We start from the raw sequence: 22,189 nt of genomic DNA on the forward strand, positions 1-22,189 counted from the left end.
ATATTGAATACACCTCACTGATGTTTGTAGGGCACCCCCAAACTCATCACCAATACTATAATTCTGAGGAAATTATTGTGAGGTAGATTGGTTTACTTTAATGTCGCTGCATGCCCCAGAGAATAAAACATGCATTGCTGCTGAAGGCATAAGCACTGTAAAGTAAAATAATCTTTCTCTCGTTCTTTCTTCCTCTTTCCTCCCTCACCCATTTTTGTTTCCTCTACAGGGATATACAACATGAAGCACTCAACGTAAAATTCATTGTATGTTCAGAATAGAGCTAGATATGCTGTTAGTTACACAAGGTTATATTCTTACACTTGTGGTTTACACTTCACCGCTATCCTATTTACCATTCTAATGTTAGTTAGGAATTCATTGGGGTAATCTTTTATCTGGGCAAGCCATCTCGAAGAGGGGGTGGGGGCGCATGAACAGAAGTGCACGCCAATATGCAGCTGCACTGTCAAATGAGACCCGCAATGCAACTGTAGATATGTATAAAACTTCCCAAATTAGTAATGCATGTCAACAGTGTGTGCATGAGCAGGATGTTACAAATATTCCCCACAAAGGTTATTCCAAACCTTTTTTTTAGCACACATTAGTAAGAACAGCAATGTTCGCGCTAGTATAGTAACAAGGAGTTATGTATTGTGCCATGGTAGAATGAGAAGGAAAGCATGTTTGATGCATACCATGGCCTAGGCCTGGATGCTATTGAATATATTGGACATTCCGAGCACACAAATAGCTGATATACGGATATAAGTGCGATAGGAAGATAATGACAAATGGCAGCTGCTATCTATGCTCGTTGATATTGCACTCATCGGGGGCACACACGGTTTTAGTACCACAGGAAGTTCCAATTATAGAGGCACAATGCCTGGTTCATCTTGCGCTTTGTAGACTAAAAGGTGCCTGGAAGGCACACAACGTGCAACTACGGTTGTTGATCCAGATGCTCTGCAATGCAAAACCCGAAGAACAAACTGCTTACAACAGCCATATTTAGTGATTGATGAAGCGAAATACAGAAACAAGTGGCAGCAAACTACATAGTTTCCCAGCTGAACGCCTACTGGGATACAAAGAGAAAACCGTGATGTTCGTGGCAAGAACATGTGCACAAATATGGACAGAGCACATCACAAAACTGACATAGATTGCAGCAATGGAGAAGCCAGTGAAAGTCCCCAGAGATTAGAATTGAGCTTTGCTTCCGCAGTGTCTTTGTCGGCTCCAATGAGCAATGCAACAGGACATTGTTGATTCCAGACCTGAAGAGGGGCCTGGCAGCCGTGATGTACTACTACTGGGTATGCGGCCAACAAACTTTCTTGCATCTCCCAACATCTTTGGGGGGGGGGGGGGTCTACTGTTCGCTGCCCATGCTACACTCCGCACTATGGGTAGTCGCACAAGATCATTTGAAAAGCGGGCCAATACCAGTTCCAAAACCAACAGTTTCCCCAGAAGTCGAACAGAGCCCAATGCCACTGCCAGAATTTCATCTTACCTGGCAAGAGCCAATATGATAAGCTGTGGAGGAAGAAGAGCGCATCAAACTATCTATCAAAAGACAACCGCATTGCTTGATGAGATACCCGATGAATAACGGTTGTTGAACTCTGCTGAAATGTTTTTTGCATCGCTCGTTACCCGGCATACAGGCAAGAACTAATTGGCTGCAGATCATACGATGAGAACTGGTCCAGTTGGCACAATACTATCCCTGTACAATACTATCGCTGTGTGCCCTAAAACTGATAAAACAGATGCATCCTGGATATGCTGACGGCAATGGGAGGTGTGCAAAAAGATCAGGGATTCATGTCGCACATTCGTACCTCCAGAATTTTCAGAAAACGTATCATTTGGCTGAGGGGGGGGGGGGGTTTCATGTGTAGTGTTTTGGTCTTGATTATGTTTGTGTGTAAGTGTTTGTTGTAATGGTTTACTTGATATGTGAGGGGTCTTTGTATTGGAAGTTATAGTTTACTGATGATTGTATTTTGGTGCAGAAATTATGTATACTGTTATTTCTATGACTCTCACCAATATGTGTTGATGTTATTAATGGTTTGAAAATTTAAATAAAGTTATAAAAAAAAGAAAACTGATCATTGACCCACATAGTATCACCAGTGCACGACCTGGGGATGCGCATGAAAAAATAAGCGGATATCCAAGGAGATACTGGTATCCAATGAGGTGATAGATTTGTTATCGCCTTTGACTGGGCACCATCCTGGATACGAGCCGTCCTGATTATGCCGATTCCTGCCATCGTATTCATCCTAGTTCTTTTCTGCTTGTGCCACATGGGACTCCGCTGTTGGGCCAAAGCAGTGCCTAGGAGAGCAATGATGGTTTCAATTGGCATTTCAAAGGTACCTCATAATACAAAAGATAGAAATACAAACTGACCACCCTATCCCCCACATGGTCCACATACCCTATGGAGATGAGGTAGATAGACTGTACCAAACGATTATTATTGTTTCTTCTGACCCTGAAAATTATAAAGACGTGTTTGTAGATTTAGCGGGGGATGTATCTACATGACATGCACTCCAGAAGAATAGGTACAAGCAGAAGAAAGCCTGCGGGATGTATGTAGGGCATTGATGCCAATAAAGCGAACTCCACCGTATGACGCTGCGGTAAGGAGGGAGAATGAACGTAAGTAGGCAGAGGAGTTTGTTACTGTAGAAGTAACAAAACGGGGGAGTGTTGGGGAAGGAAATTAACCTTTCCCACCCCCCTCCCCCCCCCAGGTGCTTTAGAGTGAGGAGTCCCATAGACTTGCGATGTACTAGGGGAGAAGGCTGTGCTACAAAACCCTGTTTAAACACAATCGCATGAAATACCGATGTATAGACTTAGTGCGCACATATAAAGTGATGCCTTATTTGTAGTTATGGTAGATACATTCAGTACTGCATGGGCATGTGGTAAACACAGGCCTGATGAAGAAACTTGAACAGGCCCAAGCGCTAATGGTAGAAGGACCCGCGCTGCTAATTCCCCTTGCTCCTTAAACTGTTACGAGTACTTGTTATCCCAAAAAGGAACGCACCCTGCAAGACCATGGAGCCTCACTGTGCACATTCATCACAGCCAGGCCAAAAGCAGACCTCTAACCCCCACCCAGCCCACCAGGAGTTATGACACCCACAACTGACCCAGTCCAGGACACCTGAATTCTGCGATGGGTGACCTCAGGTGACCAACCATAAACCCAGTGGTCATAAAAGATATGAAAGAACATCACCATTTCACCTTATTCCATAATGACACACTTTGTAATACGAGGTACCGGGAGGAAGAAATTATAGTCCAAAGTGAGAGTGGAAGCGGTGGGTGCCGAGAGTGCAATATGATGTGTGGATCAGCATGATCGTGATCCTACACCCCCCCACCCCCCTGTACCAGTCCCAGAGTTTCCCAGGTGCACGCCATAATGATAGAGTAGCATTGTCTTGCAATAGTAACTTATGAGAAACATGACCTTCATTCCCTGGAGAGATGAATCCAGGTGACCCCACATGATGGAAGACAAATGTATGTGGCAGCCAATCGTAGCCTAGCAACGCCTATGGAGCAGGCCCATGTTATAGGGTCTCACCAACCAGCCACGCAGGTTTTTACTGTATGTATGAGAGTTTTGACGAGGTGTTTTCTTAACCACCTGCTTGTACCATTTTTTTAGACTGAACGATCTCACGCAGCAGAGTTCTTTGCTGGCTTAACTATTTGTGTTATTACAACTTGTTATCCTTGCAAGAAATTTCTTGACCTTTTTTCCCTAGCGGGTTGTATTTTTGACTGGCGTGAGCCTACAGGGGCGTGCTTTCATTGGCATGAATTGGACAGGCTTGGCAGATGCATGGTACTGCATACCAAAGGGTGACATTGGCTCTACCCTGGCCTCAACGGTATTGGGACCTGAATTGCTACCACTGCTGAAGGTGCCTTTGGCGACAGCTGGGTCGCCTGTGGATTCCATGGAGTGGGACTACATCTCTGTGCCACTCATGAATGTGGTTGGGCATGATAGTTGTACCAAGGGAGATTCCTTTACTCTTAGGCCTCATCTCATTTCCTTGCCTCAGCCTTCCACCGTGAAGACCTTTCACAGTCTTGACTATAGTGGCAAGCCAAAATACTGCTTACTGGAAAACGGAGGGCTGCATCATGGGGTGGTGGGGGGGGGGGGGTCATTATTCCGAATCCTGTACCTGCTTGACACTCTGCAATGGCGGCAGGCACAGTGTAAGGCTCCTATTAAACCACCCCCTGCAAGTCCTCCCCCTCAGGTGGGACCACTGCCTGTTGTGGAACCACCAGACTAGTCCTTCCTCTGTGGCCCAGCTTCAAGGTCATCTTCCGTCTTCTGCCCATAGCCCTGCTGGTTAAATACCACTTCCCCCTCTACGAAGGTACATGCACCCAGTAAGTAACAGTGCAACGGGCACCACCTGAGCTATTGGCAAAGGTGTACAGATGGGAAGGAATTTTTATGTGAGATGGGGGTGGGGGGAGACAGCATGGTGGTGTCTGGATTTACTCACTCACGCACTGCCCTTAGCCATGCATATCCCTATGGCTGCTGCTCTAAGCCACTACACGCCCTGCCCAAAATACACCTTCCTGCGATCTTTGTGCTAGCTATGTGGGTTTAAAGGGATTGCCTAAGCAGGCTTATGATAGGAAAGGGATTACTTATAGCTGTTGAATTGTCTTCTGGTGCTTAAAACTGTATTAACCATGTGTATCGTTAGCTATTTGATTTCTAAACAACGTAAACTTACATTTTGTGTCTTGCACTGAGTTCATTTAAGCAAGAATTGGTAAATCCAACAATTGTGGATCTTGTATATGTATTTAAGCCTTTGCCAGGCACTGCCATAATATGCCACGGTTCTTGGACCATTTTCCAACTGCTGCCATTTTATGCCCAGGTAGTACCATTATGGCAATACCTGGAAAATCCCTATTGCATGCCTGCACGAAAGCCAAAACTGTCAGACTTGCATTCTGTATGACCTTACTTTACATGTCAACAAGCGCCCACCCGACTATATTAATATTCGGTGGTGTTCCTGCTCTGCTCAGCAACAGAAAATAGTGCTCCAATCAGTTATTAATTGGGTGGAAAGATTCAGAAAACTTGCCATGTATATTTCCTATAAAGTTCAAAAAGTCACCTCAGCACATAATATACACAGACACGAAGTGAATAATGTATGTAGGTGATCTGTATTTACTAATATATCACCTAGTCTGAATATACAATAAAAATACACTTCGAGATCACATTAGAAAATATCAAATCACATTTTATTAAAAGCTAATTCAGTTTTCAAGACTCTTACAAATACACACATGTAACACCAAAAAGCCCATCAATGGAACAACACTGTGTAGATAAATACTCGAAAGGGTTTCAAAAGACTAACCAATCCTAAAATGTGACACTGTGTGTAAGCTCCACTTTTTCACAAGCTTGACATGTTTTGTTCTCTCTAAACTATGGTATCTTCCTCGGGGGCAACAATAACCGTAGTATGAGGTGATGTGTACATATGAGCAAAATCAGAAATAAAAAACTGGTCACCACCCAATTATCATTGTAAAATATATTTGATTAGATTGCTTATTTTGTGTTTTTTACTGACCTCATCCCATAGGAAATAGTGGGTGTAGTCCCAAAAGCATGAGGATTATGCCTATTTCTTATTTATTTTCAAAACATTTCAGCGATCACCCCAGTAGGCCTTGATCTGCTATAAAACAGAAGTATTCAACAGTATGCACTTTAACATTGTTATGGCCTCGCAAGTATATTTCTTGCTTACCTCCGTGTTTAGGTATGCTTGCTACCATCCAAAAAATTGGCAGTAACAGCTAGAAGACCAAGCTGCAAAATGATTGACCTAGTATGTCAAATAATGTTTAAAATATCTCCAGTTTATACAACAGTCAGCTTAGCTACGTAACCTGTACTGACTGACTTCCTTTCAAGTGTTTACTGCTGAATTTCATACCATGATTTCAATGCACTTATAATAAATTCCAGGGGATAAAGTTTATGAATGCGTTGCACTGTGGCTTTTTGAAATGAAAGCACTTGCTCTACTTGTTTGGATGCTGTGATTAAGTGCTAAATTGTGCTGCACTTCGTTTCTCCAGTAAAAGTGAACTAATATTTTATTGAGACTTCTATTGAACCATCTCACATTTTTGGTGTGATTGTAGTTAAAGTAAAATTAATTAATCCCCCCTGGATGCATTCCTCTCCAATCATTCATAAGGACACTGACATCCACGTGAAGTGATACAAAACAATTTAAATGGAATTGCAATTTTAAAGGGGGCTTGTGTTGAATAACCTCCCTAGACCGAGAGTTTGTCTTTTGGGTTCAGGACACGATTTTGCAGGATACTGCTACAGATTAGAACTTCTCAATATTGCATACACCTCACAATGTCTGTTCTTTGCTAAATTGACACGGTTTTCCCTTTGTTACTTTTGCAGATCTCTGGTTCAATTCATTTGACTTTCACATACAACCAATTACTAAAGCTCAGTGAGAAATTTAAAACTCAATCAAAACTCCAAATCCAGGAAGACTTGCTCTATGACCTGATGTGGCTAGACAATGTACGTCTGAACGTAACAGCCAGAGTGACCGAGTCATTGACGGGTAAGGAAGATCATTTATCTGTATATTAAATTGAATCTGTTGGCAGCAGGGCAGGGTGTTTATTCAAAGAGTGCTGCAAGTAACTTGTGGTGTACAGGGCATCATCAAGGTAGCGCAATAGTGCCAGTGTCTGGACAAATTTGTCCAGTCTTCTCTAAATCCCTTGAAGTGGGCAGTGGTGTAATTCTTTACTTGATTATTTTAGTTTGGTCTTCTGATATCCATGTTTATCCACCCCTGAAAACTGAAGTGCAGAAGCACCTACAATTACTTGCCCGAGGAGCAATTCCATCTTCAAGGATTTCAGTTATGAGAAGAATTATAAACTATATGGTTATTTTATCATCCTGGGTTATGGTGCAATGTTTTTTCCAATTCTTGGAATAGTATTTAGTCACCCACCAAGATCCCTTCTCAGCTGCCTTTGTGGATGAAGTTGGTTTGCTGGCCAAGTGGTGTGCCTTGGAGCCAGTGTTTAGCACCAAACTGAAGACCTGGACTGTCTGAGAGGAAACGTTGGTGAAATAAATTCTACTCTTCATGCTACCCATGTGTCAAAGTAGATAATGCTTGAAATCAGCCTTGGTATCGCACAACCAGCATGGGTCACTTTGCGCTCTATTCCTTTTTGAGATGCAAGCCATTATGCTTCGAGTCCCCTCCGTGCATCATCAAGATATATGAAACTACTTTCAGAAATGCAATGCTCTTGAACTGCTCAATTGATTGTCCATTGATTTAATAACCCAGCAATGTACTTCATATACTTAGGAAGGAACGTCTAGGTTAATGCTGGACCAAGGTCTGCAACCATCCCAGTCCATGGAGTGGGAACATGGCAGTGATAGTCCAAAATACAATGGGTGGGTGGAGGGGGAGCATAGATTGCTGAACTCTGGTGCAGAATATGCTCCGACTTTGAATTTGGAAATCAGACTTTGAAAAACAGCATCATATAGGTTCAACAAGGAGAACATAACCTTTGCAGTAATAGAATGTAGGACCACAATTACAACATGTTTATATAGAACCTGGTTATCCACCCCAGGAACGTCATTTGGGGATCGCCAGGGGTCGCAACTGTGACCCCTGTGGTCTCCCTTGCTACCCCTAATAAAATACAAAAAAGTAACTTACATTTTTTTTAATCTAAGCTCCTGGGCTGGCTTTGGCCAGTGCCATGTGGATCTTTATTTCTGGAGTGGCTTGCTTTCTTGCTCAGGCCACTTAAAAATAAAATGGGGTTGCACTAGTGTAACACTTTGAGTAGTGACTTTAAATAAGAAATAATAGGAATAACAATTTCTTTCTTGAATTCTATACAATCATTGCTAGACTCATTAAAATGTTTATTTCAGGGACACTTCAGGGGTAAATCCCTGATTTAGTATGTTCATAAACACCTCAATTCAGCCTTTCATCCTTCTGAGGTCGATAAATGAGTACCAACACTGGTTTGGTGATAGTGTATGTAATATAAAGCACTTAAGCGTAAGTGCTTTATAATAACACATCATTCTCATTTGACCTTAGATTTCTCCTTGCCTTGACAGTAATTTGGTAATATGGGCCTATACACACTGATATTAACGATGCATATGGTGATCCATTCTTGTATGAAATGTATGTCACATAGTGATATCGTAACCATATTTTTCGTTGTGTATGTACGAACAATGCTATGATGCCCATTCCTGTTTTATCAAGGGGCGAATAGTTGTGTTCCATTGCTTCCTTTGATGTCACTTTGGGGTTGGGACAAAGGACATCACTTCCTGTGATCTAATCATAGCTCGGGGGTCGTGTGATGTCACTTCCGCTATCCCTGGCATTTTAGTGAAAGGACTTCCCTGATCCAGCCATCTCCGCCCCATGGACGGTTTGTGTGAAGATGATGCAAATGGTTGTCAAGTAGTCTACTCTCTCAGAACGAGATGGTAAATTTAACTTTGTTACATGTAGCAAAGGGTGGAGCACCAGGTTATGGAGTGGTTACCCAAATTATCGTTGGCCTTAGGATCGTCTTCCTGCCGGACCGAGTTCCTCTTATTGCCAGCACAGTGTTCGCTTGTTAACCTACTACAGACAAGATGGTCATACGGTCAAAGCTTTTCCTACGTATTTGGAGGGCTAAAGGCGACACCCAACGACCTTCAGGAATTCCTAAGTGACCTTAAGGGAATGGTCCCTCTCGTGGGGATTCAGTCTTCCTTTTTTGTCTCAATCCTGTCTTCTCCCTCCACTTCTCAGGTCTTCACTCTTCCTCCTGCTCCCATTCCTGTTTTCTCCTGCTCTTACTCCTCTAAGCTATTCTCCCACACTTCTCTCTATTTTCTCTTACTCTGCCTCCTACTCCTCTCAACCGCCCCCCCCCTGTGTTCTCCTTCTATAATTTACCCTTGATCACTCATACCATATTGGTACCACTTTCTCAACCAACACCTTGCCTTAACTCCCCAAATACCCCATTTTCTTCTGTCCACTCCTACTTTGTGCTCCTCTCTGGTCTCTTGGGCCTCCTACCACACCCAAATAACATTAAAACTGACTCTACTAGGCTTTTATAGCCCTCTCATTCCTGCTTGGAAAATACCCTAAACTCAATTGGACACTGTTTAGTGTCTCCCTAGGCCAATCTCTGGTCTGTCTAAATTAAACTGCTACTATCTCCTCTTGTCGTATGCAACATTCCCCGAGTTTTCATAAGAGCCTTTACCCCTGCCCCTTTCAGCTTCCATTTACTTTCGCCAGGCCATGCCGTGACTGGGTTTTTTTATCTATTCTTTCTCAGTTTGCTGTTTCAGGTAAGTTACTGCCCATAGTTTTGAGGTGCATTCTGTTCTCCCCTTCTGCTATGTAGCTCCGCTTCTCCCCTGCTAATCTGCCTCAGCATCGTGCACCTGGTTACCCTCTGACTCTGGGGCCCAGGTACATGTTCACCCTGCCACCCCCACTGCTTCCTGGCAATCCCTTGCACTGGGGTCGGTATCTGTAACACTAGAGCCCCCCCCCCCCTTTCTTCTGCACTTATCAGATACCCCCTGTCTGTTGCATTAAACCTAGCACTTGCTGGCGGCACTACCACTGCTTGTTTTTTTAAATTATGTATGTATTCCTTTGCTCAGCACTTTACACTTCTTCCTCATCCCATGCACTTTCCCCTTTCCCTCTCCCTGCACTTGCGCGTTCTCAATGTCACTGGGCCTAGTAACATCGTTGTTTTATTCTCCCTTGGTCCCCTCCCTTGCCTCGTTGCGCTCTGAAACACTTGTGTACAAGCGTGATACAAATAAAATATCAATAGCTCCCTGCTGGTTCGATCTTTGCTGTTGGGCCATCTATTGTTCCCTTTTAGCATGTTTGGGTACCCTTAGGCTATTCTCTCTCCGATTTAGCTCCTTAATATCTGGGGATAGTCTGACATCAGGGCAACCATTTCACTTTGTGATCCAGGCTGGGTTTTGTCCATTTCACCCAGGTGCATTTAGTGCTTGGAGTCCTTTCCCACACAACGTTTAGTCGCTCTTGCTGCTTATAACCGCATAATCGGTGTAACCTCTTCAGGAAACTAAAGTCCCCCGTCCTTGATGGTCTCTGGAAGGTGCTGTTACCTATGGTTCATTGACTATTACGATGGTATAAGAAGTGTGATGCATGCTTATAGCTGTAGTCTGAGTCTAGCATCCTGACAATGGGCTGGTCTGATCGCCATGATTCTGTGGGACGATCTCAAACATTAGCAAAATGGCTCAGACAGAGGGTGCTAGGCACTCGAATGGGGACTGTGGTGTGCAAGTCGGAACACCGAACGGAAAACCTGCTGGCGACTAAGGGGTATGTTTCAACTCCTTGCCACCCGTCCGAGCACTTGAGTGGTAAGTCTTGCTATGTCCTGGTAAGCCACCTACCCAACTACGAGAGGGGTCACTGTGCCCTCTGACACAGTAATTTCCACGACCCTGTCTGTAAAGTGACAGGACACACTATTGCCCCATTTGCTCCCTGTGCAATGTCCTGGCATGAGAGGGAAACCATTTAAAGATGAGCAGGTAGAGATGAATGTGGGGGTGGGAGGGGGGGTAAAGGTACATTGTGTTTGGCAGAGAAAATATGAAAGTTAGTGGGGAAGGTAGGAACAATCTGTTAGGGAGGAATTCGGGTGAAACCCGAGTAGGGCAGAAATAATGGGTTTTGGATGAAAAAAATAATGGGTCAAAATAGGTGGGCTTGGGTGGAAGTTGGAAAGGATTAATGCAGTAAAAGGACAGAAGGTGTGCTCTAGAGACTGGGTTTATAGGTACCTGGTGTTAGAAGTTGTAATGATAGCAGAGGCTGGCAGGGTTTGTTGGCACATGCAATTTGTTTCATGGTATTTGGATACTCTCAATGGTTTAAACAAATCAGGGGTGCCGCAGAGCCTTTTACGCTACCATCAACATACCAAACATATGGACTATGGCTACAGCATGTGTTTTTAGTAGTTTGTCAACGGAAGGTAAGGATCATCTCTTCACGGACGATGCATCTTAAACTGGCCTTATGTCATCTATTTACACTATTGGCTTTCAGAAAAAAATATACATGTGCAATGCCAAACTGGAATATGTCAAAACAAGGATGTGGTGCATGAAAATATGCCAATGTCTGGGCTACTGAATGGGGAGAGCTGTGGTCCATGGATCTTCATCCAGAATTTCAGTTCCGTCATAATTTTGTATTCTGGGATTTTGAACACAGACCTAGCTTTGAGAAGCAACAGAGTGCTTTACAGAGGTATATGATGATACAGATGCATAACCAGCACTATACAGAGGTAAACAGTACACATGTATAACGGAGCTCTTTTCAAAGTTAAAAGAATAAATCTACAGTGGGAGGTGCAGCTGTACCAGGTGGCCGGGAGTAGAGGGGCAGGCGGTGTCTAGTGAGTCAGTTGGCGTGAGGGTTGATGTGATGGCATGTGTTGAGTAGAGATTCCTTGAAAAGGTGGGTCTTGAGCTCTTTCCTGAATCATAGCAGCGTGGGTGCGCATCTGATGCCGATGAGGGAGGAGGTTCAGTAGTCTTGTGGTGTAGGCAGAGAAGGCTTATTTTCTGGTCCATTTTGCAGTGGCAGATTTCAAGTCTGCATGTGTCTTGGCTTCTGGTGGTGTGCTGTCCGCCAGAGATGCAGAGTTTCTCCATGAGGTAGCTGGGTGACTTGAGGGCGACTGCCTTTTAGATGCAGCAAGTTGATATGTGCATGTAGTGGCAGCCAGTGAAGGTCGATGGGGGCTGGGGCGATGTGGTCGTATGTGCGTAGACCCTTGATGAATCTGGGTGTTCAGTGTTGTTGGTGAGGAGTAGGTTGAGCTTAAAATATGCATTGGACATCCAAGACTGGATCATCGAAAGGCAGCTTTTGAGCTTATGCATAGCTTTGTGTCGTCGGCATATTGGTGGATGTTATTTGGCTAGGAGGGCTTCTAACTTTATTTGATTACAAAATAGGTAAAACAAGAATAGAGTACCCTCTACAATGACAAGTGAGCAGACTAAAATGAAATTCTCATATTCCATACAAATGGATGCTTATTTGGCTTTGGTTACAGGTTGTCCTTTGCAATGATATGGATTGCTAAGAAACATTTCAGTCTGCTGGATGGAATTTAGCTAGATTTAACTGGATTGAGTTTAGTCAGCAGATGACGTTTATCACAATTGCTTACTATTTAGAGTAAGTCTTTTCTATAGCAACGTCTGAGCACTTTTCTTTACAGTAATATGCACAAGATTAGCATCTCAAAACACAAATCATGTAAGTAATTGGTGTAGACATTGTGCAGTCAGTGAATGGACCAACACACAGGTGTGCTTCATGGCCTTCATTTCTCGTTCTCCAGAGATTCCATACCACGAGTCCATATTAACCTACAATAATGTTCAGTCTCTCCTAGCATTCCAGGGTGGTAGCATCTCATAGCTAACTGTGGGGTGCCAATGTGTAGCAACCATTACCTAGGGCTTTCTACAACCTATGTATTACACTCCATGGTTGCCACCTCACTCTTCCAGTGGCAGACTTCAACTTGGTCTTCATCAAACTGGTATATGGCACATTTCTGCAAGATTGGGAGTTAAAACCAGCAGTCACCACTATCAACTTAGACTTTGCAGGCCCTCTTTGGACTTTCAGGGTTCCTGTCCTCATAGCCGCTTGCCTCATCAACTCCTGCTGTCACTGCCAGGAGCATGTAACTACTTGCCTTCTGCGTCTACTTTGTACTTGCAATATCTGCTAGAACCTTCCACTTGCGGGTTCACTTTTCCTTCTGGTGTTAAACACTTTCCAACTATTACCACATCCCCCTATCGCAAACATCTCCTCCTAATGCAATACCAGCTACTGACATTGCCGTCTTTTCTTGACGGTCATCACCACCTCTTACTAACGCTACCTCCACCAATCACTGCTCCTCCTAATGACGCCACCTCCTCTGAGGACCTTAGCCTAAGGGGATGCAGTCACTACTTGGGTTTCATTACACAAAGTACGCTGAGACTAAAGCGAAGTTGCATGCGGTTCTTTATTTCTTAACTATTGCTTATAAGTAGCACACTCTGGCAGCAGAGCAGTGGTTACCTCACCCCCTGCCCTGTCTCCCAGTTCCCCTATGTTAGTCCTCTGCTTGGGAAGTCCTGGTACGGACTGTCCTTGTTATGAACAAATCCCACGATGGCGGTGTTCCGCTTAAGAGTTCATACCTTTTCCTGTCCACAACCCACTTTCTCTTCTACAGCCTCACCTGCTCCCTCAGTGGTGGCGTTCTGCATGCTAATCTCTAGTTTTCCTCTTTTGCCTCTTCCAGCTGTTATTCGAGAGTCCGGCTTCGTTTCCTTTATCATACGTCCCTCCGTTCCGCAGCCGCGTCTGTTCACATCGTTCCTCTGGTACAGTTTCCCCAGGCCGGCTAATAAGCCCAAACTTCCGCAGCACCACCTGCATCCTCCTCTGTCCCTCGTGGCACAACCTCTTTCTGGCGGGCCTCTTCCTCCTTTTTAAAGACGGACCGAACAAACCCATTAACCCAACTCTGCCCCTCCCCGCACCTGGGCTCACACCTGACAGTCCTTTATTCTCGTAACTGTCTCGCACTCTGATTAACCTCTTCCCTGCGTGCTGCAGCCTGTGCTCCCTCGGTTGTCACTGTCACTTCCTCACAGAGGCCATTCGGGGTTCCCATTTGATTTGCACCTACCCAGTGGTGGGGATCAACCAGAGGCTACTCTGCATTCTGCCCCCACATCTATCCCCTCGCTCTGAGGTACCTGCGCCCCCTCCCATCGTGTTCCTCTCCTGACATTTCTTATAACCTGACCGGGGACATTGTTACAGAGGCCATACGATGGCCGGGGACATTGTTACAGAGGCCATACAATGGCCGGGGACATTGTTACAGAGGGCATACGATGGCAGACTGTATTGGTCTGGGTTTTATAGGCAGATTTGTTGTCTTTTGTGGTGAAACTGCTCCACTTAAACTTTGGAGTGATATATATTAAGGGAAACGGGGTGTCAATTGTTCCATAGCAAGAGGAAATTGGTGATCAGCCATTTCTGGTGTAGGTGGACATCAACTGGTTTACATGATCACTGTGGCACCTGGTCCTCATTCTGGCAAACATTTATATAGTTTAAGGTCAGTATATTGGAATGAAATTCATGTTGCCCAGGTAGTCTTCCAGCTAGACCAGTGGACAGTGGCCCAGTCTGCAATCTTGCAGGACCTGCTTCTATAAGTAACTTGAACCACTATTCCAGAATGCCAATTTGCTTGGTGTGGCTTGGCCAATAGTCCCAAGTCTCATGTTTTGGGCTGAGTCTTGATCTATCTAGCTGCTTGCATTTGCTCTGGAAGCCTTGTTTTAAAGAAAACCAAAGCATGTCGCAATGTGGCGGTTTAATTGTGTGAGATATCTAGTTCATTTCACCCAGTTTCAGCAGTTGGGTTTAGTAATGTTTTGGTAGCTGGAATTTTGTTCAGTTGATCACTGATTGGGGAGTTAGGGGTGGAGTTTTGAGTACTGTGTAGGCTTCTTGGAGTAAGACAGACAACAGAAGCTGGTTTTGTGATCCAAGCACGTGTGGGCCTCAGTGTTTACATCTTGGGACCCTGTCATAACTGGCGGTTGCTGCCCCGCTGATGCCTGGGCTGCGGCTGTCCTGGTGTAACGCTGAGGGTATTTCAGGCCTCTGATCGTATTGCAGGCTTTTGACCAGGGAGTGAAGGTGAAGGCTAAGTTACACCAGTAGTGTTATGCCTCAGATTAGAAGTCTTTTCTGGTGCCGTTTTTGTTTTCAGTCTAAAACTTGCATAATGCCTGACACCAGTACATAGGCTCCTAATGCTGCATTGGACTCCCCAGTCGGTCAAGGTGAGAGGGGAATCCCCACAGTCACCAGGAGATCGTTGTATTTTTGATGTTTTGGCTAGAAGCTCTCGGTGCAGGCAGCGTCTGAACAAAGTAAAACATGATATGGGAAATCATGAAATGAATCACTCCCCAAATGTTTCTGCCAACAAATCTGTTCCAATAATTGATCCCTGGATAGTAGGTCACAGAAGTAATCACGGATGATTTGGAGGGAAAAAATATCATAGCTTGTCTCACCGCCCAACCCTGCTTTTCAATTGGATCAAGATCAACTTGGGGGGGGGGGGGGGGGGGGGTGATTTGTGAATTGCAAAAAGATTAAGCAGGCAGTCAATACAGCAGTTTGCAAAGCTGTGAAACATCAATCGAGCAGTATGGATAATGTCGTCTCTGAAGTCCTTGCCGACATGAATCAATATGGCCTCCTGCTGGCAGTCTGTTAAAGAGCTGATTATTCGTGACCTGGATAAATGCAAACTGTCAGACTTTCAGATTTGGACGGACTCTTTGTAGGAAAGACAAAAAATGCCAAACAGATTGCTTAATTGCAGATGTACGATGTCAAACTGAGGGGGTTCTGTTAAGTAACAATTTACTGATGCCTGCGATACCTGCCGTTAATCCGGTTTCGCCCCCTAACCCCGCGCCCCTCCCCCCCAGTGTCTGTGGGTAGTATACATTTTTCATTAGATAATATGCTTTTGTCTTACAAGGTGATGACAGTGTTCGGTCATTACTTTCCAGTTGTTTTAAAAATAATTTAAGCTGCCCCTCCTCAAAGACATTAGTGTGAAAAAGACTTCAATGGCAAATATATCAGATCCATCTTTAAAAAGTCTGATTGCTGATAAAAGGAACATGGTCATTGTAATGTAAGTAATGTAAAGAGCACTGAGCCGAGAGGCGCCCTTCGGAAGAAGGTTTTGGCATGGTTGCTGTGTAATATTTTGGAGGAGTTATATCAGAACCCAGGATCTGAAACAGTTGTGGAGGGTTCAAATTAAAGAATGGGCCTCAAAATTTGGGACAGAATGGGTCATCTGCGAGAAGGGACCTGAAATGCTGACACTGCACCCTGTGCCGACACAACCTCCTGCATGCAATCTAATATCCCGCAAAATGGGGTGTGTGGGAGATGAGGAGCAAGTAACCATTTTGCACGAATGTACAAAGCCTCAGGACCAGTAGTTATGCGAAGAGGCCCTGCCAAGGTGGTCATGTCTGCCCTCAGAAGTTTCCTGAGGCTTGCCCAGGTAGATCAGGATGAGGAACGGCCAGAACAAGAGGACGATGTGTTCATTGCCAGTCTCGGTCACAAGTAAGCGTCAGCCAAGGTGCGCGTTGTCTGTTGACTGAGATTCCGATACTGATTGACACTCGGGCATCTGTGAGTGTGATGGCACTGGAACACTGAAGCGTTACCTGGCCTGCCATTCTTGGCTCAGGCAAAAGTGAGAATGTTCACCTTCAGAGGTAAACCACCATTGTTGCTCAAAGAGGCGTTCTTCTCGAAAGTGGGTCATGGGCCAGACACAACCAAGGTGAAGTTCTGCATCACAAATGTTAGCAACAACACTCTACTGAGTGCGGAGTGCAACGGAGGCCCTCAAAATGGTTAGTTTTGCATATGGGGGTCAACGTGGAGGACATTCAGGAGGTGCTGCAGAAGTTGGAGTGTGATCGTGAGCGTAGGAAAACTGGTGGTTGAGCTGGTGAAACTGCAGATTGATGAATACATTCGCCCGGTGGCCCTTAAGCAAAGGAGAGTATCTTTTCACCTTAGCAACCAATTGGCTAAGGAGATTGAAATCCTTGTGAAGATGGACATCGAGACGTGGAGGGGCCCACCCCGTGGGTCGCCCAGATAGTGGTGGAAAAGAAACCGAAACAGCCAGTCCGTTGGGATTTGTGTGGATATGCGACTGCCCAACAAGGCTATCAAGCGGGAATGGCACCTAACGCCCACTCTACAAGACATCATTGCATGACTACAAGGAAGTAAGGTTGTTCTCAGAACTGGACCTGCGGATGGGCTATCAGGGGGTCCTGCACCCTGAGTGCAGGTACATTGCAATCTTCATGCCTCATGGGTTTAGGAGACTCGGCTTTGGTGTATCATCAGCGGCTTAGGTATTTCAGAACATTCTACGTGGAGTGCTGGCTGACCTGGAAGGGGTCATAAACATCAGTGATGACGTTTTGGTCTTTGTCGTGTCCGAGACTGAACAGATGGAGAGACTGGAAAAGACACTTTCAGGTCGCTGGAACTCTCCCTCCATAAGGAAATGTTTTAATTCTGAGTTTTTCGGGTTTGTGTTTCAGCAGGGATGAGTGCCGCCGGATCCCAGAAAGGTGTGAAGGACATCAAGGAGGCGAAGTCCCCAGAATCGGTCACAAGAAGTGAGGTTTCCTCGGTATGGTAACATACTATGGGTGATGCATCTGGAATCTGGTGACTTTGTCAGATTCCGCAATGGCTCGGACAAAGGGCACTAGGTGGCTGTGGAGCCCCTTAGAACAGAGTACCTTCGAGGAAATCAAGATGGCCCTAACGGCCGACAGCGCAATGGCATTTTTCTACCCAACCGTAGCGTCAGATTGTGGTGGATGCAAGCCCATTTGAACTAGGGACCGTGCTGACCCAGCACAATTCTAAAGGTGAAGTGAAGCCTCTAACATTTGTGAGCAGAGCCTTGACGGACACTGAACGCTGTTCCCAGATTGAACGCGAGGCACTGGCTGTGCTCTGGGGTGATATGATATGGCATTTATAACTTGCCGATACACAAGTGTTTCAAGGCGCAACGAGGCAAGGGAGGGGGAACAGAGGGAAGACAGACAACGAACTTACTAGGCCAGGTGTCACTCAAATCGCACAAGGGAAGGGGGGGTGGGGAAGGAAAGTGCAGGTGATGGGAAAATGCAGTACATGGGAAAGTGCAGTACATGGGATAATAAATAAGATAAATAAAAGAACGGCCAGCTGGTGGTGAGTGCAGACAGAAGTGCTGGTGGGGGAACTGTAGGGATACAGAAAACAGTCTCCAGATACAGGGGTTGCCAGGGAGGCAGTGCAGGCGTGCTACTGGCAGGGCTTGGGCCCGAGATCAGATGGGTGGCCAGGTAACCCTGCGGTATCGGTGTCAGCAGGACTTCAACAGGGGAGAGGGGGCGAGAAAGCAGAAGCAAAGAGGAAGGTGTTTAGGTGCTTCCGGAACTGAAGATGGTTCTCAAGTCTCAGGGAGGCAGGGAGGCTGTTCCAGATGAAAGGCCCCAGCCGAAGAGAGAGATCTACCACCAACTTGTTGCTTTTGGAGGGGGATGAGCGGAGAGCTCAAGAGGGAAGATATTTAGGAAGAAAGTTGAAGGTATTGAGGCCCCAGGCCACAGAAGGCCTTGTGGACAATGCAGAGGGTTTTGAAGGAGGGAGCCAGTGCAGAGATTTCGGTCCTGGAGAGATACGATCCCTGGGCTTGAGGCCAAGGACAAATCTCGCAGTCCTGTTCTGGATGAGTTGCAGAGGGCGTAGAGTAGAAGCAGGAAGATTTAGAAAGAGGCTGTTGCAATAGTCCAGCCTAGAGAGAACTAGAGCTCTAGAGACAGTGAGCTTCTGGGGGAAGGAGAGGAAGGGAAGAATACCTCTGAGGAGGTGCAGCTGGTAGTGTGACTTCTTAGAGACGTCGAAGATGTGAGGAGAGAAAGGGAGTGTGGAGTCGGATGACCCTGAGGTTTTTAGCCTTGCGGGTGGGAGCAGGAAGAGGGCCAAGAGGCTGGCCAGAGAGCTATAGGAAAGGAGGGAGTAGGTGTGCTGATGAGGAGAATCTCAGTCTTACTGGCATTAGGCAGAGGTCATTGGCGGCATACCACTCACTCCTAGATAGGCGACACAGATGAGGGACGGAGAAGAGGTGGCCAAAGGTAGTCTGAAGATGAGCGGAGCGTCATCCGCATAGCACTGAAAGTTGGGGCAGAGAGCGGCAATGCGGTGGGCAAGGAGTGCCAGCTATTGGTTGAACAGCCAGGGAGAGAGGTTGGACCCCTGGGGGACACCACAGTTAAAGAAAAAGATAGCAGAGAGGAAGGACTCAAGTTGGACCTGGGAGGGTCAGTCAGAGGAAGGAAGTCAGCCACGCCAGGGCCTGACCGGTGATACGCAGGTTATCACAGAGACAATTAAGCAGGATGGCATGGTTGACCCTGTCAAAGGCAGAAGAGATCAAGCAAGATGAGGACACGGGGGGTGTTGGAGTCAAGGTTGGAGAGCAGGTCTTCACGGATGTTCAAGAGAGCAGTTTCCGTGCTTCTGGCAGCTCTGAAGCTTGACTGATGGTCGTGAAGACAACCAACAGATTCAGTGTGGAGATTAAGCTTGGAGATGGCCAGTTTCTCCAGGAGCTTGCCCAGGAAGGGAGTGATGGAGATTGGGCGATAGTTAGCCGGGCAGGAGGGATTGGCAGAGGGTTTCTTAAGAAGAGGGTGCACAAGGGAGGGCTTCAGGGGGGTGGGTAGACTCCAGTGGTGAAGGAGAGGTTGCAGATGTCGGCTAGGGCAGGAGCCAGGGTGTCAATGTGGTTCTTGACGGTTTTGGAGGAACAGGGGTGAACCTGTTTTGACAAGACTTTCATGGATCAGACTTGTCTAGAAATCTCGTCAGCGGAGAACAGGGGAAAGGCAGAGAAGGAGGGAAAGGTGGCTGCAGAAGTGCCAGAGGAAGAGCAGGGAGTATAGGGAGGAGGAGAAGGAGGAGAGTAAGGACAGGATGTCCTGAGTTTTAGAGATGACGTGAGAGGCCAGTGCTGTGTACAGGGCCTGGGAAGGGACAGGAGAGGAAGAGACTGTGGCAGGATTGGCCAGTTCCTTGCAGATTTTAAAGCGTTCAGCCGATTTGTTAGATGCCGCTGAGATGCGGGCTTGGATATGATCTCTCTTCTTGGTGAGGACAGAGAGCCGGTATTGCCTTTGGCGCAGGCGGGAGACCAGTTTGTCAGAGGATGTACAAGAAGCACGCCATTTCCTCTTGGCCACCCTGCACTTGCTTTTTAGGGTGACGAGGTCTCAGTCGTACCAGGAGTTGCACTTGACTTTGGGCTTCAGGTGGATCCTCATGACAGGGGCAAGAGTATCAGATATAGCAGAGTGGAGCGTGGAGAGGGTTGTCAGGGTGAGAGTCAGCCAAAGGGGAATGGGGGGTGGGTTGAGAAAGTGGTAGCGAAAGCCTCAACTTATACGCGCTTCATGGGTCAGATGACTGAGAAGGTGGGTGGCAGTGATGGAAGCGTCTTGGCCTGAGGGGTAGAGAGGGTGAGCTGGGAGGAAAGGAGAAAGTGATCACTCCAGGAGAGGGGAGCGGTGAGAGGGACAGAAAGGGGGACGTCTGAGGAGATCAGAACATCCTGAGTGTGCGCAGAGGGAGTCGGGCCAGAGGGGGGGAATAGTGAGTCACAGAGGTCGCAAAAGAGTCCAGAGGGAGGACAGGCATCCAGGTGGATGTTGAAGTCTCAAAGAAGGAGTTCAGTGGTCGAGGCCAGGAGTGAGGAGGAGAGGTCCGCCCACAGAGGAAGGGGGAAATCTGACCAGGTGGCCGATAGATAGCCACAGTAAGGGAATGGCTAAGGGAGAGAGAACCTGCACACAAGGCATTCAAAAGAGTAGGCCTGCGTAGGAATGACCGAGGCAGGAATCTGCTTGGGGAAGATCAGGGCTACACCCCCTCTGAAGCAGTTGGACATGGGTGCGGAGAGGATCTTTTGGCCATCGGGGAGGAGTGTGTCAAAGCTTGTGACAGAGCTGGCCGTGAACCATGTTTCGGTGATGTCGAGGACATCAAGGTCAAGTTCTTCCAGAAGGAGTGTTTGACAGCTGAGCGAGAGTTAAGAGTGGCAATGTGGAGAAGGTTGCCATCCTTGAAGGACTTCTGGGGAGGGGTACTGATCAGTGGTACGCCCTGCGGAGGTGTGGAAGGAGCCCTAGGGGGGGCAAGAGAGGGAATGAGAAGGCAAGGTAGCCGAGGAGGAGGCAGCAGGGGGAGGCGAGGAGGCCATGGAGGGGGGAGAGGGGACAGCAGGAGAGGAAAGGAAATTGATGCGGCGTGGGAAGCGTCTATCAAAGAGGTGAAGGTTGGCCTGAGGGCCTTGGACTAGGGCGGACCCATTTGAATAAACATTAATGATTCACATTTTAGGCTGTGTTGGAGAGCCAGGTGAAGGTTGTGACCGACCATAAGCCATTGCTACCAATCATTGCCGGATCGTCGTTGAGGCCACCGGCCTGAATCGAGCGTTGGATGCTTGCATTATTGTAGTAAGACCGCTGCTAGTGTACCTGCCAGGGGTAAACATTACCTGTCCAGACATCGAAGTCCTAAATGGAGTCTGGTGGAGGAGAGATGTATGTCGAAGCATTTGTCAGGCTGGTGGTGGAGTCCAGCACCCTGAACTCAATGTTTGTGTAAGAGCTGGTGGAGAGATCCGCAAGTGACAAATGTTTCTGCCTACTCCGTGAGGCCTTGGCCAAAGGAGAGTGGAAATGGGCTGTGATGGGGGTGGACAAACGCACACAAGATGCGAAGGTGGTGCTGGAGCAGCTATGGGTGGTGAGGAAGGAGTTGTCTTTTTATGGAATCGGGACTGCTATTCCCAGTGTTGGTCTCAAAAGTAACACTGGCTCATCATTGGTCAGCCAAGAACAAGTCACGCTTAAGGATGAAGGTGTGGTTCCCCAACTTGGAACAGCTGGTGGACGATTTTGTGAACAATTGTGTGTGGCATCATGCTGCAGCCCCAGTGCGGAGAAAGCCCCAAAAGTCTATTCCCAGGGCTGCTGGACTGTGGGAGATTGTGCACATGGATTTTGGATCAGTAGGCAGAGATGTACACTTTCTAGTGGTAATTGATGAATGGACCAGGTATCGCGAGGTGGAGTTTGTAGAATCCACCTAGTTTGAGAGTGTGGTGCCGATGGAGAAGATATTTGCCTCATGGATTTTCAGGAAAAGTGTGTACCGATAATGGACCGCTATTTCAGAGCTTTGCAAGCTTCATGATAGACTGTAGAATC

At 46.5% G+C, this 22,189-nt stretch overlaps 1 protein-coding gene across 1 annotated transcript in view; it reads left to right on the forward strand.

The window, feature by feature from the left end:
* The window catches only part of LOC138453422 (CD109 antigen-like), an 812,557-nt gene that overhangs the window by 202,755 nt on the left and 587,613 nt on the right, over nt 1–22,189 (forward strand). The window contains exon 9 of the mRNA XM_069606255.1: nt 6,551–6,719. Coding sequence (XP_069462356.1) covers nt 6,551–6,719 — 169 coding nt within the window. The remainder of the gene's footprint in view (nt 1–6,550; nt 6,720–22,189) is intronic.

This window comes from Ambystoma mexicanum, chromosome 4p, assembly GCF_040938575.1.
Source record: "Ambystoma mexicanum isolate Mex_15411 chromosome 4p, UKY_AmexF1_1, whole genome shotgun sequence".
In the NCBI taxonomy this organism is placed as follows: Eukaryota; Metazoa; Chordata; class Amphibia; order Caudata; family Ambystomatidae; genus Ambystoma; species Ambystoma mexicanum.